The 15,846-nt window shown below is 38.3% G+C and overlaps 1 protein-coding gene across 1 annotated transcript; it reads left to right on the top strand.

The window, feature by feature from the left end:
* Window positions 1-6,661: 6,661 nt before the first annotated feature.
* On the top strand, window positions 6,662-7,054 carry LOC132906138 (uncharacterized). The gene has a single exon (XM_060958008.1). The coding sequence runs from the start codon at window positions 6,662-6,664 to the stop codon at window positions 7,052-7,054; it is 393 nt and encodes a 130-aa protein (XP_060813991.1).
* Window positions 7,055-15,846: the final 8,792 nt, after the last annotated feature.

Below are 15,846 nucleotides of genomic sequence, written 5' to 3'. Positions count from 1 at the left end.
TGCATCTGAAATATGTTTAATCGGCGGTCTTTCGTCTATTTCCCAAAACCGCGCGAGGTCCGCTTGTAGAGCCGTCGTGGATGTGTGGAATGTGTTTGTCGCGGTTTGGGAAGTTGGGCTCCCTCGGATGACCCGACTGAATCGCGCTTTTTGCAGACGTAGTTCGGGCTTATTCGTCTGCGTTAAATTGATTTGTCCGACATACATCGACGCAAGTATTGATCCCGATCTTAATAAGACATCGATCGGGGCTGGTAAGTGGAATCGTGGATCGGCTAATCGGAGATTCCTGGGTATGTTAAGTGTCGAGCGATCGATGGATTGATTTGGGATTCAGATCGATATGGCCGGGATAATGGGGAATGTCAATGTGCGTTCGTAAGTACCGCAATGGAAGTGAGCATGGCCGTAATGTAGCGTTTAGAAATCGTCGTTAACGTGTCGAGGCTCCAATTGGGACCGAACATTTCCTTTACCTTATTCCGAGTGATTTTGCCAGTTTTTCGGTTATGAAGTTCGTACTAGATCCGGCAGTGCTCGACAACGGATTGGCTGTTGCATATCGTGCAAAATGTTGATCCGAGCCCTGATTACCAGATCGTTGTGTAATGAGTCGGATGCCACTGTGTTAATATATTCGGTCGTCATTGGAATCGTCGATTGTCAGCATCACTGTGTGTTCGTCGATGGCTAGAGGATGGGCTTGGAGACAAATTCGTTCGTGATGTTTCCGATCTGTGGTTTGTTGTGGACTTCCGATCACGACAAGTGATGAGTAGGGTTGTGAAGAGACTGCTTGAATCGCGGATTGACTGCTTGACGAAGAGGAGTTTCGACTGGATATGACGGAACGAGACTTAGTAGTGTTAGGTCTTATGCAGCATCGTATGATGTCGTTCTCCGCACGTACGACATGATCCGGCGTGACAATCTCGCACTAAGTGTCCTTTCCTCAGGCAATTGATGCATAGGGATATCCTTTCGATGTCCTTAAGGTGCTTGACAAAAAGTTTGGCCTTGAAACTGTCACATCTCCAAATGGTGTGGTCCTCGGCAGGTCGAACATGTCGATAGAGCCTGTCTTCTTGTCGCTATGACCATGGAGGTCGATATGGAGCTGAGTGCCAGTCTCTCAAGGAAATCCAGTAGTTAAGTGTACTGAGGCACTTCCTTGTTAGGTAACGTGAGATCCAACTGTTTCATGATATTTGGTAATAATTTCGAAAGGATGAGGCTGATAAACATAGCGTTTGTATTGGTATAGGACTCTTCTAAATTATTCAATGAGTGGAGATTTTGTTTGACCGTATTGATTAAGTGCCTCAAGGCAGTTGGAGATTCTTTAGTTACTTTTGGATAATTAATGATTGCGAGGCTGTGGCATAAAGCGGCGTGTCGTGGACACTAGAACCTCTCCTTGAGAAGGACTATAGCGTCAATGTAATTTACGTTATTGAGGCTTAATACATTCACGCATTCCGCTCCCGTTAGGGCGGACCGAAGATATTGGAATTTTTGTACGGCCGTGAAGTGATGGTTGTCTAAATTATTGTTACTTCCTTGGAAACTGCTAGACGTGTTGCTGCTGTATTTGGGTGTGGACGGAGTTGATAGTCGCTTGCCCTTCATGAGATTCCTTCGTCGACCGTTCAGGGAAATGTAATTTACTAATGCTTCGCGCTCTTGAGTGTTGTGCTCTTCGACGAGATCATCTAATTCTTATTGGACGAGTAGGAACCGTTTCTACCCTTCCTCGAATCGGGCTTGATATGATTTTAAAAGACCAACGTCGTGATTGTTGGACTGTTGGTAGTCGTCGATGTCTTCCTTTATGGATGTTGTCGAGATGTTTATTGCGTTTCCGTCGCAGAGAGTTAATTTTTGACGCAGTCGGCATTCAGTTGATGGTGGTTGATCTTGTGGAAAAAATAGGAATTGACGAAACACTTAAAGAGTTTACCTTGTCGTTGCGAGATTTCATCGTTATTAGAACTTGCTACGCTGATGATTGTCCAGCTGCGGTGGCAAGCTGCATGGTTGCGTCCCTCGACCAACGGGTTATACCTCTTCAAATCCCTATTTCGTTTAGGATAATAGAGGTGGTTAAATAGATTGTAACACTGCATTAACAGGTTACAATACACACTTTATTCTGTTGAGATAAATGTCATGTTGGTATGATCACTAGTTTCTACATCCAGAGTTGGTACAACTGCTTGCGATTCTCTTATTTTTCCCCGTCCGCCACGTTTTTTTTATCTGAGTACCCGGTGTATTGTAAATGGCTGTACAAGGTGGTGAAATACAGAGTATACAAAACTAATCTGTGTGAATCAATCAAATATCAAAACCCAAACCTATGTAATAACAGGTTATGGGCCCAGGGCGGTGAACTGTGCTATAGAAGATATTTATTTGTCGAGTTTTGTTTCTGTGAATATCCGAGAAAAGGCCACGCCATGGCCGGCCAGGAGAAGATGAGCGATACGGATGTCACGGATCGAGTTCTGCTTGCCATGTGTTGCGCCAAATGCGATGGTCCGTGCGAGGCCCCTCACGGTCTGGCCACCAAGTCTTACACATTGTTACACTGACCCGCAATAAACCTAAGGAAAAACCATAAACCGAATCTTTTAGCTTCATCTCTATTCATATAAGTATTTTCGGTTTACGGATGGTCCTTATGTTTTTTGCACGCTCTTACCAATTACGGAGAAAGCGGGTGTCTAGCGAAATAGCGGGTTTTTCCCATGAACAAGGACGCCCATGAGTCACATCTGCAGGAGACTTTCTCTTCATAGTTTTATTTATTAACCAATGAGTATCGTGGATCGTTACCCTCGCTTTTCTACCGAAAAGTGTGAACGACGAATCCGCGTTCTTAGTTCAAAAAGGCACACCCACACCGAGCTTTCCTCCTTAATGGTGCGAGACAGGTCTATGACAGTTCACCTAATCTTCTTGTAGTCAACTTAACTGTGCTACCATTAAAGGCAGTCATCTACTGAACTCAGTCAACTAGTTATCATTAAAATTTACGTGACACGGATAAGGACATGATTCCAATTCTCAACAAGGACAACAACTACCAGTATTGGAAGACGATGACGGAAGCTTCTATGGTTTTCCTGGGCTGCTGGGATGCGATAGATCCACCATTGACTGCAGCAGAAAGGATGAGACCTGAGTACGTCAAACTGGATAACAAGGCGCGTGCATACATTTTCCGGTACATTCGTCCCGAGTACTTCACGAACATCAGCGGTCTGAAAACCGCGGAGGAGTGCTGGGAAGCACTGGAAGAGATCCATGGACATTGATGGACATTGTCATGTGTCTGCGGGAACTGGGCACTATTGAGAAGTCTCCAAGCATGGATATCTTCGCGTATTAGGGAAAAATTCAACTTCTGTGTGACAAGTTGTCTAAGGGCGGTATTAAATTTGAAGATCACGTTGTGGCATCTTTTATTTTGGCTAGACTTGCGACAAATCCAGATTATTCGACCTACGTCAGAAAAACGAAGATTGAAGATCTGACCTCGAGGAAAGAAGAATCTATTCTAGAATTCTACTCGAAGAAAGAAGAATCAACGCGGCTGCGGCTGCGGAGTCGTTCGAGCAAGGCAGTGTGTTGACAGCCAGAAGGCAGTGGAAATCCAGGTTGTACCGAAACAAAGATGACGCGAAGCTGAAGAGCAGAATCACAAGTGATCAAAGGTGTTACAAATGTGAAGAATGGGGCCACATTTCTTACCAGTGTAGAAAGGGGAGAAAGGAGATAGGGAAGAGAAGAAACCCAAGGAGAAGGAGAAGAAAAAACAAGAAGACAACAAGAAGGAGAGGAGAGCAGAAGACAAGCCAAGATTCAAAGGGCTCATCTCAGCATTGGCCTCATCCTTCATCGGCTGTTTAGAAAGAGAGAGGATTAGTTATCTTGATTCGTGCGTTACAAACCATATGCCGGACAGGTATCGCTTTATGGATTTCGTACCTACGACTGGACATATCAGGATTGCTAGAGGGCGTCTAGAGATGAAGAGAAAGGGAATAATCTTTATGAAAGTGGCTGAATCCTGTGGGGGTTGGACCTTCTCTTTGTCAGATGCTCTGTGGGTACCTGAGATAGATGTAAATCTGATCCCGATCAGACAGTTAGCAAAGAAGGGTGTTACCATCGTGTGTGGGAAAGATGAGGGTGTTGGAACGCATGATGATGGCGACGTTGTGTTCACCTCAAAAGTAGGAAGGTATGTATACTACTTGGAGACTGTCCCTGATGAAAAACATGTTGCAAATGTTTCCGTGAACAATGATCAGAGTGGATCTGACAATAGTGACGAAAAGATTGAAGTCATTGAGGCAAAAGCGTTTAGGAGTGCTGTGTCGTGGCATGAGAGGTTGGGCTATCTGCATGGAAATGCAATGAGCAAAATCCCTGTACTGAGCGTGAGAGAAAATTCCAAGAAATGTGATGAACTGTGTCGAGTCTGTGTGAAGGGTAAAATGACAAAGGTGCCATTCCCAAGAACAGTTCATCATATGTGTCAACGTCACTTGGAAATCGTTCACAGTAATGTCAGTGGTAGAGCTCAGTGCAAATCGTTAGGTGGAGGAAATTACTTCGTAACTTTCATTGATGATTTCTCTCGTTTCATGCACGTTAGAATCATTAGTAGGAAAAATGAAGTATTCAAATGTTTCAAGGAATATCAGATGGAAGTGAAAGCCCTGCATCAGTCCAAGATAAGTGCCTTCCAAACTGACAATGGCGGTGAGTATACTGGGACCAATTTTGAGAACTATTTGAAGGAGAAGGGTATTCCGCACAGGAAGACCGCCTCTAGGAATCCTGAGCAAAATGGCGTTTCAGAACGAGCCAATAAGACCCTAGTTGAGATGTCTAGGTGGTTGCCCATCCAGTCAGGGCTCTCTGACTATCTGTGGGGAGAAACTATCAGTATTGCATGCCACATAAGGAATTTATGCCCATCCGCTGCTATCGAAGATAAAATTCCATTGGAGTTATGGAAAGGTGAGGGATGCGACATCCAAGGAGATCGATAGACTAAGAGTATTTGGATGTAAAGTTTGGTACCTGATAAGCCCAAGCGGAAAGAAATTTGATAGTAGAGGAGTTGAGGGGAGTTTTGTAAGTTACGACCGACAAGTCAAGGCTTACAGGATCTATCTACCAAAGACTAAGAAAATAATAATCTCTTGTCATGTTCGGGTCGAAGAAAATGTGTTTCCCTGTAATGGAGTTAGTGTGGACACGAGTAACATCAAGAAGAAGTTTTCTGATTGGTTATGGGATGTTGAAGATTTTAAACCTGAAAAGGGAATTGAGCCAATTAATATTGAGGTCCAAAATGATGGTGAAAATGATGAGGGAGAAAGTGATTTTTTCATGGATAATTTAATTAATGAAAATAATCAGGAGGTTCAGGAGGAGGCTGTAAGTGTACCGATTGTGCCTAGGAGATCAGCAAGACTACATAAACCAAAGAGTTGTAACAGTTGTACTCATGTTGCAACGGGTTATAAAACTCAAAATTTGTGTGTGTCTGTTAATGTGTACGAAGCCCTGAGGGGACTCGATGCTTAAAAGTGGACAGAGGCAATGTTGAAGGAGTTGAACAATCTTGTGAAGAAATATGTGTAGGACGTAGTATTAAGATCATTAGGTACAAATGTCATTGACTGTAAATGGGTCCTTACCGTCAAAAGTAGCTCGGGGATTCTGGTAAAGACCTGGGGTAGACTGGGATAGACTTCGGAGACTTTCAGTCCAATTGTGAAACGTAGGACCCTGAGAATTTTACTTGCTCTGTGTGCCGAAAATGAGTGGAGCTATGAACACATTGATGTAGAATGTGCATACCTCAACAGTCCTTTGGATGAGGACATATACATGGAGCAGCCTGAATTTTTTGAAATTCCAGGAAAAGGACAGGGCTCAATATGTGTGTAAACTTAAGAAGAGCTTGTATGGGCTGAAGCAAGCTGGAAGAATGTGGTTCAAACATATTAACAGTATTCTGAAGGGTATGAATCTGAAACCATGTTTGAGTGATTCATGTGTGTATGTGTGTGTTCATGTATGTATGTGTGTATGTGAAAGATCTAACTGTCGCGGTGTATGTGGACGACATTCTTGCGTTTGGAACAAAGACTACGATTAGTATGTTCAAGGCTAGTATTAAGGAAAAACTAAATGTTAGGATGCTGGGTACTGATACTCAATTTTTGTCCGTCCATTTAAGTAAGCCAAACAGTACTATTCCTGTGTTTGACCAATCTGTGCAGATAGGTCAAGTGCTGGATCTGTTTGATATTACTCATGAGACTGGAGTGTCAACACCACTAGCTAAGGAGTGTGAAGCTGGTTTTAATGTTGAGTGCGATGAACCTTTTGACAATAAGTTGTATGAACAGGCTGTTGGGCATGGGTCCTGCGCTCGGAAAGGCGTACGGTGACGCCACCATCCGACAGCCGGTCGGTACCGAACGTCCGGGAGGAGGCGAAGCTAGAAGTCTGGGAGCGATGGCGCTCTCAACTGATGTAAGAGGACGCTGTACGGCCACACCGAGCCGTCCGCGCCGTGCTTCTCAACTGGGCATCCTGGAGGGACAAAGGCGGCGTTCTGTTAACCTTCAGGATGACGCAGATACTCACCGGCCACGGAGTATTCGGCGAGTACCTGCTAAGAATTCAGCGGGAGGTGACTTCCATCTGTCACCATTGCCAGGAAGAGGAGGATACGGCGCAACACACGCTGGAGTTTTGTCCAGCGTGGACAGAACAGCGACGCGTCCTACAGCTCGACATAAACGAGAACCTAGCCCCAGAAGCGGTCGTGAATGCGATGATCAGAGGGCCCCAGGAGTACACCGCCGTCCGCACCTACTGCGAGCAAGTAATGCTGGCAAAGGAGCGGGCGGAGAGAGATCGGGAAAGATCGCAGGATCCATCGCGATCACGGCGACAACGAAGAGGTCCCGTACGCCGTAGGGGGTCTGCACCGCCGCCAAAAAAACAAGTGGGGAGATGACGACGGGGGGTGTCCTGGTAGTTATTTCTCAAGAGACCTCGGGGCACCTCTACCAACCGTCTGGAGGACCACCGTGGAGTTTTAGTCGGTAGGAGTCCGACACTCCTTGAGGATTTCTCCACGTATAAAAAAAAAAAGGCTGTTGGGCATATAATGTATGCCGCTACTGTAAGCCGTCCTGATGTCGCATGTCCAATAGGTAAACTAAGTCAAAGATGTGCAAATCCTACTGTGTCTGACTGGAAGACGCGTATTTGAAGCGTATTTTTAGGTGCTTACTAAAGATTTAAAGCTGGTATAGCAAAAGACAGTAGAACCTTTGAAGATGTTTTGTGATTCAGATTTTGCAGGGTGTTCAGTAGATAAAAAATCTAGAAGTGGGTATGTTTTGTTATTAAATAGGTCTTGGGATTCGATATTTAATTGATTCACACAGATTAGGTTTGTGTATTCTGTATTTTACCACCATGTGCAGCCATTACAACACACCCGGATACTCAGATAATTAACACATGGCGAACGGGGGGAAACAAAAGAGAATTGTAAGTAGTCGTACCAACTCTGCATGCAGGAACTAGTGATCATACCAACCTAACATTTATCTTAACATGTTTTCATATTTGCTGGTAGTGCAGTATCTTGATTGTCGAAGAAGCAACCTATCATATCTCAGTCGACTTGTGAAACAGAATTTGTAGCAATGCAGGAAGCAGCAAGGCAGACTGTGTGGATATCCTTACTGTTAAGGGAGTTGGGTCAATTGTCATATTGTCCTCGTCCATGCAAAATTCCCTGTGACAATATTGGAACTATTTCATAGTTGAGAGTTCTAAGCATGTCCAAGTTCGTTACTTCTATGTTAAGAATTGTGTGTCAAAGAGTATTTTAGATTATGTTTATGTTAGATTATGTTTAGATTATGCCGAGTTCTAAGAACGTCGTAGATATCCTTACCAAAGGTTTGTATAGAATTAAGACTCAGCATTTTACCAAAGCTAGGGGGTTTGTAGAAACTATGATCAAAGGGGAGTGTTGAGATAAATGTCATGTTGGTATGATCACTAGTTTCTACATCCAGAGTTGGTACCACTGCTTGCGATTCTCTTCTGTTTTTCCCCGTCCGCCACGTTTTTCTTTATCTGAGTATCCGGTGTGTTGTAAATGGCTGTACAAGGTGGTGAAATACAGAGTATACAAAACTAATCTGAGTGAATCAACTAAATATCAAAACCCAAACCTATATAATAACATATTCCAACAATCTCATCTCGTAGTATATAAGTTTATAGATAATAGTTAGAATATCGACTGATAGACAATAAGTCAAGGTAGCGATTGAGCAGAGTACGCAACATAAGTTAAGATGGTGACTAGTCAAAAAACGTAGAGCAACTGAACTTTCTGTGACGAAGATGTTGCGAAGGAAAACTGACGATGGATAAGTCCAAGGGCACGAGATAAGCGGGTTCGTTAAGGACAAGTTTTCGTTAGGAAAGTGAGGGAAATGGACGTCGCTGTTAATTGGTTAACTACCAAGTTGGTGGGTGAGGAAGGGTGCTAGCCGTCCCCGAAAGAAAGTTGCTGGATAATAAATTTAAGGAATGCTACAACTAAAAGATATTTGTTCGATTTGGAGTACTTTAACTAGAGAAATCCTAAGATTTATGGAGAGTTCTTAAGCTTGTTGAAGGTATGCAATGAAGATGTTTAGACATCTGGCAACCATATTGCTCGATGGATAGAGTTCGCTTTGTGTAGCAAGCCACGGAACGGAACAATTTGCCTTTTACAAATATTTATACTGAATACTAATATACATATTTATAAGTACCGTGAATATATTCGTAAATATATATGTTTAAACTAATTATTAAAAAACTAATTATTATAATCGCGATGTGCAAGAAGGCCTATCCTGAATTGATAAATAAAACGTCGTCACTATGGTCGTAATAAGTTGTACATGATATAACCAGTCAGTCATCCGTGCCGATTCGGACCTTTCATCCTATGACATGATTGAATGACCGAAGGAACAAAAATGCACGTGACTGGAAACAGAGAACGTTACCATCGATAATGCACTATCCCAGTTGAATATCATCGGGAAGGCTAATATCAGACAGGAACCGTTGAAAATCCAATCTGTTACGAAACAAAACACGATGTGTGATTGTTGATTATTTGAGAAGTTGCAGATAATGAAAAATGGAAATTTATTAAATTTGTAACTTTGATAATAATAAAGGTTGAAATTCTAATAAATTTTAATAAGTATAAAAACTAAAACTCTAATATAATAATTAAAAAATCTAGAAATTAAAAATTTAACGATTTCTGAAATATGTTAGACATTCGTTTTATAATTCAATATTAAGACTTTGACACTTTTATTATTTTAATAGAAGAATAACCTTAGAAGACCTCAACTTTCCAAATTTTCAATCGTTGTTGTGCTTCTTAATTGATAATATTTGAAGCAAAGTATACGTAATAGATATAATTGAAGCACGCTATGTAAAGTTACTTATGTTCTTGGCTTTCGAGCCATCGTTAAATCATTCCTTAAAAAAACAAAGAAGTTGAAGCTGTGATATGTTTATAACAAAACATAAAATATCGTTAATGTCGTTAATACATAATAACGGACTTGGAACTTTAATAATAATAAAAACTGAAATGTTAATACACTCTAATAAGCATGTAAATTGAAACTCTAATATAAAAGTTTGAAATCAAAAAATTGAGAATTCAGTGATTTTTGATGCATATCAGACAGTTTTATAGTAATTGAATGTAATTAAGACTTTATTTCAATTAAAAAACATTTATAGTTTTTTAAATCACCATTCATTTTTATTTTGTAATTAACAATAATTCAAACAAAATACAAAAAATTGAAGAAATTGAAATACAATATATAAAGCTACTTATATTCTTGAGCTTCTGAAGAGACTTTATCCTCTTGAGAGATGCACTGACTCTATATCGAAAACGAATGTTAAAAAATATACATATATATAAAAAAAGGAAAATGAAAGGCTATTGGATAAAAGGACATTACTGCGACCGCTTGAATTATATTCGGCGAACAAGAACTCTCATATCGCGTACAAATTTGCTTGATAAAATTTTATTACTTTCGCGTGTGATTATTTGATTGAATTTAACCAGAACTATCGCGATTTGAAAATATTGAAAAAACCGATTGCGAAGCAAACACTGACTCTACAAGCTGCATTGCGCGCGGTTACAAATATTATCTGAAAATAAAGTTGTTTAATGGCGGAAGGAGAGTGGAAAGGAAACGAAATATTGTATCGATATTTTTCTTCTTTTCTCTATCGAACGTTTATTTAGAAGATACTGCTCTAAGTTATTATTAAGGGATTGGAATAAATATGAAAGATATTAGTTGAAAATTATAAGATATTTCTCGATATTGAATAAATACTTATGAATAGAGCGAATGCAATGTAATCATTTGCAAGAATTATACTGTGAATGTCCGTTATTAGAATATGACATATTCACTCCACTAATACACTATAGTCGCGTGTTATAAATATTCGAAAATATTTGAAAGAATTCAAAAGTTCTGAATTAAATATACTTAAACAATACTATATGAGAGCAAAACCTTGCTTTGAAGTATTTCAGCCTAACTGGGCATCACCTCTATGAAAAAAATATAAGTTACAAAGTTGCTAGTATATGACGTTAACTGTAGAAATTCACATAATGTAGAAAAGCAATTTGAATTCGATAAATGAATGTTGCAATACCTATCGAAGTAAGTTAAAGCTATTGTTATTAAGATTTCTATGTTTCAAACTCTGTCTACATGGAGCTATCATTCAATTATCAAGAATTCTATATTGCCGATTACATTAAAACAATATGATAATTCGGTAAAAATTCGTTTGAAATAAGAGAATGATATTCGAAATAGAACAATGATTTATTTGATCGCAGTCACTTTCATGTTAGTATTGCAAATGATTAAGAAATTATCTATTATGAAATATGTATCAAATACATTTTAAAATAAATATAAATTGTATATCAAATGTTACACCCATGTCCGACTAAAAAGATAACAGAATTGTTCATATACAGCTGTCTCAGTTCAAATAAATTAAACATCACCAAACTTCCATGAAAATTTATCAGATCAATCATTAATCGTCCTATTATGTTAAGATTTCGGTTACTTCTATATTATCAATGCTATCGCACAAAAAATAACTGAAGGCCAAAATAAATATATAAAAGAATTAAATGAAAGCACGATTAAACTCAAATTTTATTACAAAAGCTTACGATAGAAGCTACCGGTACCAGTATCATTTAGTAAATGGACGATTGAAGAAAAATGAAAACAAAAAATTTCAGAGAATCATTTAATTTCATTATCTTAATGTTCAATGAATCGTTAAATAAAAGAGTATTAATTAAACGATAATAATAACGAAATATAAGCGATAGTAAAAAAATAATGAAACGACGCCATTGAAAGCACACCACCAATAGGTTAGAAAACGTTACAAACCTGATGCAACGCGATCCACGTTATCGGCACGAAATGAGACAACTACATGACTCCTACCACCTTAGCAATGATGCTCAACTTCCAAAGTGGAGGCGAGTCGTACGGACCGGTGATACAAGCAGATACGGGAAGTTACGGAAAAAAACGTATATATCTGGAAAAACATTCATCTCCGACGCTGCGCTTACATAAATCTTTCCAAATGTCAAACAAAGCATACATCACGCAATATATATATCTCACACGGTGATTACATCGACTTTTATAAACATCGTACAATACTTTGTAGCCCTACTGGCAGCATTCGGTATCAAAGACACATTTGTCTAACTTGCAACGAAAGAAAAAAAATGAAGCTATCGACACTGTATATATAATTTGGTGTTGTGCAAAAGGGGCATACGAGTCGTTGTACGAAATACCAAAACAATTTTAGATGATCTACACTAGACTAGACTATATTAAAGTAGTTTTTGACTTGATATCGTTTTTCAAATAGTAATACTCGGCAATATTAATATGTTTTCCAATATCGATCGAATCTTAATATTAAAATTAATATTACATTAATTTTCTAATATTCAGAATAGTACTTCATGTATCATTATTTGGAAAACGATATCAGTTACCGAGATCTACCACGAGGAGGTAACTACGCTCGGGTCCCATTTACGTAAAGAGTTTTTAAGCATCGGAAGCAGAAAATGTAAAATTATTTTATAGCAAAGAAGTAGTGCGTATTGAAATTTATTAATTAGAATAGGTGTAGTATGTGGATCCATATAATCGTATTTAAACATTGAACTTATCATCGAAAAAATCTGATCATGCGACTTACCAATTGTAGTACGCATGGTTGGATGACGAGATCTCGCTATTTTTGATGAAATTGCACTTGCTTCCCCAATTCTATGAATAAGGTTTGATTTCCTGGTTTTGGGCGGAAATGAAGAATTACATTCCATCTATAGACGCTCAATAGTTACACTTTACATTGGCACTGATTTTATATGAAATAGTTAAATGAAAAACTAGATACTGTATTTAAGATTAAAAATAAAACTAAATAGAAATAAAATATCCTTTTAAAAGCTCCAAAAATTTCGTTAATATTAAATAAAACAAAATAGATCATTAATTTAATCGCTACGAATTGATGGTATTGATTTACATGAATAATAAGAATTCCTTCCGATTAATGGTATAATTATTAATTTATGTTAAGAGTAAAACTATTTTTAATTAATAGGAACATATCGTTACAAATTAATAATATAATCGTTAAAAATTAATGGCGTAATTGTTTTAGATTTGAGAGGAATTGTTTAGATGAATAATAAATTGTTATAAATGGATGGGGTGATTATTATAAATTATTAGTTCAATTGTTATAAATTAATGGCTTAAATATTATAAAGTAATAGTTTAAATATTACAAATTAATAATTGATTTACTATTAAATAGGTAAAAGTTCCTTTTTGATCTTCACCATGTGGAAGTTCAGGCAAAAATGAGTTCGCGTGCGAGTCGAACGTTCCTTATATACCTAAGTGTTGATATACGCTTAACAAAATTTCGGATGAAAGGTTGAGCGATGACGGTTTCTTTACTATTGCTACTATGTACTACAATAGCCAAACTTGTAGCCATTCAGAATATTGATATTGTCAATAAGGATATTGTCTTCAGTTTTTATTATTTTATTGGATATTATTTAAACAAAAAAGATAGAGATATTTCCGAAACCCATCTAGTAAACAGAAATTCCATTTTTCCAATCACAATATTCCAATACGTATTGTAAAAAAAGTATCGTAACTATTTCTTCCTGAATGAACTGTCCCTCACTGCATTTCCGTGTTTTCGCCATTTTGAAGCAGAAGGCTAGGACAGTTTTGGAAGAACAGAATCATTCTGACAGTCGACGAGAAACTTTCAGAAAACTGAAAATATCAAATTAGAGTATTGCTTGGGTCTATTGTGTAACAGTGTAACAGTATTATACGTTGCCTTATTTAATACAAAATTTCGTATACATTTAGAGAAATTTCAGATATGCAGTCTTGTTACGGTGTGGCGGACAGCAATAACACAAAAGCGCAACGTTTATGCGGCGAAAAATATCCTAATAAGACTATACCCAGCGCAAAGATAATTTGCAAAATAGGCCAACGATTGCGGGAACAGATACGTTAAAACCTGCGAAATCTTACGGACGAATTCAGTACGACGATCCGGATCTGGGAGATAGAATACTGCGCCGTATTGAAAAAAATCCCAGGTTAAGTACGAGGATTGTCGCTACTGAAGAAGGTGTCAGCAACAGCACCGTATCGCCTGTATCGAAGGGAGAAAATCTACAACCGTATAGCTTTCAGAAAGTTCAGTAGTTAAAAATAGAAAGATTTTGTCTCAGAAGAAAAAATTTTGTCAAATGGATGAGTCGGAAAATCCAACGCAATTTCAATTTACTCGCGAGGCTCTTATTTACTGATGAGGCAACATTTAATAAACGTGGAATAACAAATATACGTAATGAACATTTTTGGGCACGTGAAAATCCTTGTCCATTAAGAGATGGTTCATACAGGATGGTGCGTTATAGTATTCTACCAACGCACTGCAAGAGTAGTTGACCAGCTGTTTTGGAAACAGGTGGATTGGTCGAAGAAGACCTGTGCTTTGACCTGCTCGGTACCCACATTTAAATCCCCTTGACTTTTACTACTGGGGACACACGAAGACACGATACATCAAAATTTTAAGAGAGGAGTCTGGCTCTTTTTACAAGAAAACGGAGGACATATCGAATATCTGTTGTAATTTGTTTGTATTTTTTGTGAACACTCGCGGCCGGGACAATCGCGGTGTTTGTGTGATTTTGCTGTCGACATTCGCGGACGAGACAATCGCAGTTTACGTCTCTGAATACCATAATCTTCTTCTCTATGACTTGTACGAGGTAGGCTGCCGCCCACTTATCGTTCGGATTGAGGGTCATTGTGCGCCCTTAGGCTTATTCTGCTTAGGCTAACCTCTTTTCGTTCGAAAAGGTGTGCTCGGGTACAGAGGCATTTTGGCCGATTTTTAATTGTCAACAACTTGAAAAGTGAAGCCGAAAACGCAACTTTTTTATTCTTCATTTTTGTCTTTTCGGTTTCAAGAATCACCTCTTAAATTTACTGACATCTATAGCCGAACATTCTGTATGTGTGTATACATGTGGCTTCCTGCTATACATATTTTTTTTCTTTTTTTGTATGTTTATATTTGAATTCTCCTTAAATTTGTTTTTGATTATGATCTTCATAAATTACTCGGTTTACTCCCTTTGACATATTTGTCTATTTTTCTCATTATTCTCATCATTCCATATATGTTATTTGCAACGAGTTTGATGTCATGATACATAGAAATAAATCTGGTATACCATTGGAATATAAACAAAAAAGGAAAGTGAAATAAAGAGATTAATAAAACAAAATAAAGTGACAGTAATAGAAGGGAAGGAAGCTTTGAAAAGACTATAGTTAAGCAGTAGCTACTATACATATTATCGCTAAGAAACGAAAATAGTATTAGCCCCAGAACGCAAGGCCCAGGGAAGGAGGTGGCTAAACAAGAATTAAAGTATAAGGCGATGAAGGTGGGACAAGAAAAGCTGAAATGAAACGAATGAAGATGGGTGCTCTGCCGGAACCTGGAATGAAATTGGGCACTTACAATAGATATTATGTAATTCTCTTTAGACTTTTTTTTAAGACACTCATTGTTTTCTACGCTAGAAACGCGTAAGAAAATAATTTAGTATGAAACCTATTTATTTGAAATTTTGTAATCATTTTATTCATTGGTAAATTTAAGTTGGTATAATGTGTATACATTTACGTAGTAATATTTATTTTATATACCTATGTATGTATAAAAGGCTTGCTTCTTCAAAGTTAATGGTCGTTTTTAAAAAAACCTTATCGAGTTCTATGAGTGATCTGGCTAAAAAGAAATATTAAGTTAATAACATTACTTAGCAAAATCTGATAAATTAAATGAAAAGATTTGGCAGATTTCATAGGCTTATAAGGATTGTAACTATGCGGTTAGAACTTTCGGTATGTGGAATATTTATTCGATTCGGAGTGAATTCATTGCTCTTTGCTTTCTTCACGTACATCGCTTTATATTTGGCGGACGACGTTAGATATTGTCACATATTTGGCGCCAAGTGTTAGGTATTGTCAC

The sequence above is a fragment of the Bombus pascuorum genome, chromosome 4, assembly GCF_905332965.1.
Source record: "Bombus pascuorum chromosome 4, iyBomPasc1.1, whole genome shotgun sequence".
Lineage (NCBI taxonomy): Eukaryota > Metazoa > Arthropoda > Insecta > Hymenoptera > Apidae > Bombus > Bombus pascuorum.
The sequence above is the reverse complement of the archived record's forward strand: the minus strand, read 5'-3'. Positions and strand labels throughout refer to the sequence as shown.

What these genes read in the sequence shown, in the direction of transcription:
- LOC132906138 (XM_060958008.1), top strand. Translation starts at nt 6,662, where the DNA reads ATGACGCAGATACTCACCGGCCACGGAGTATTCGGCGAGTACCTGCTA.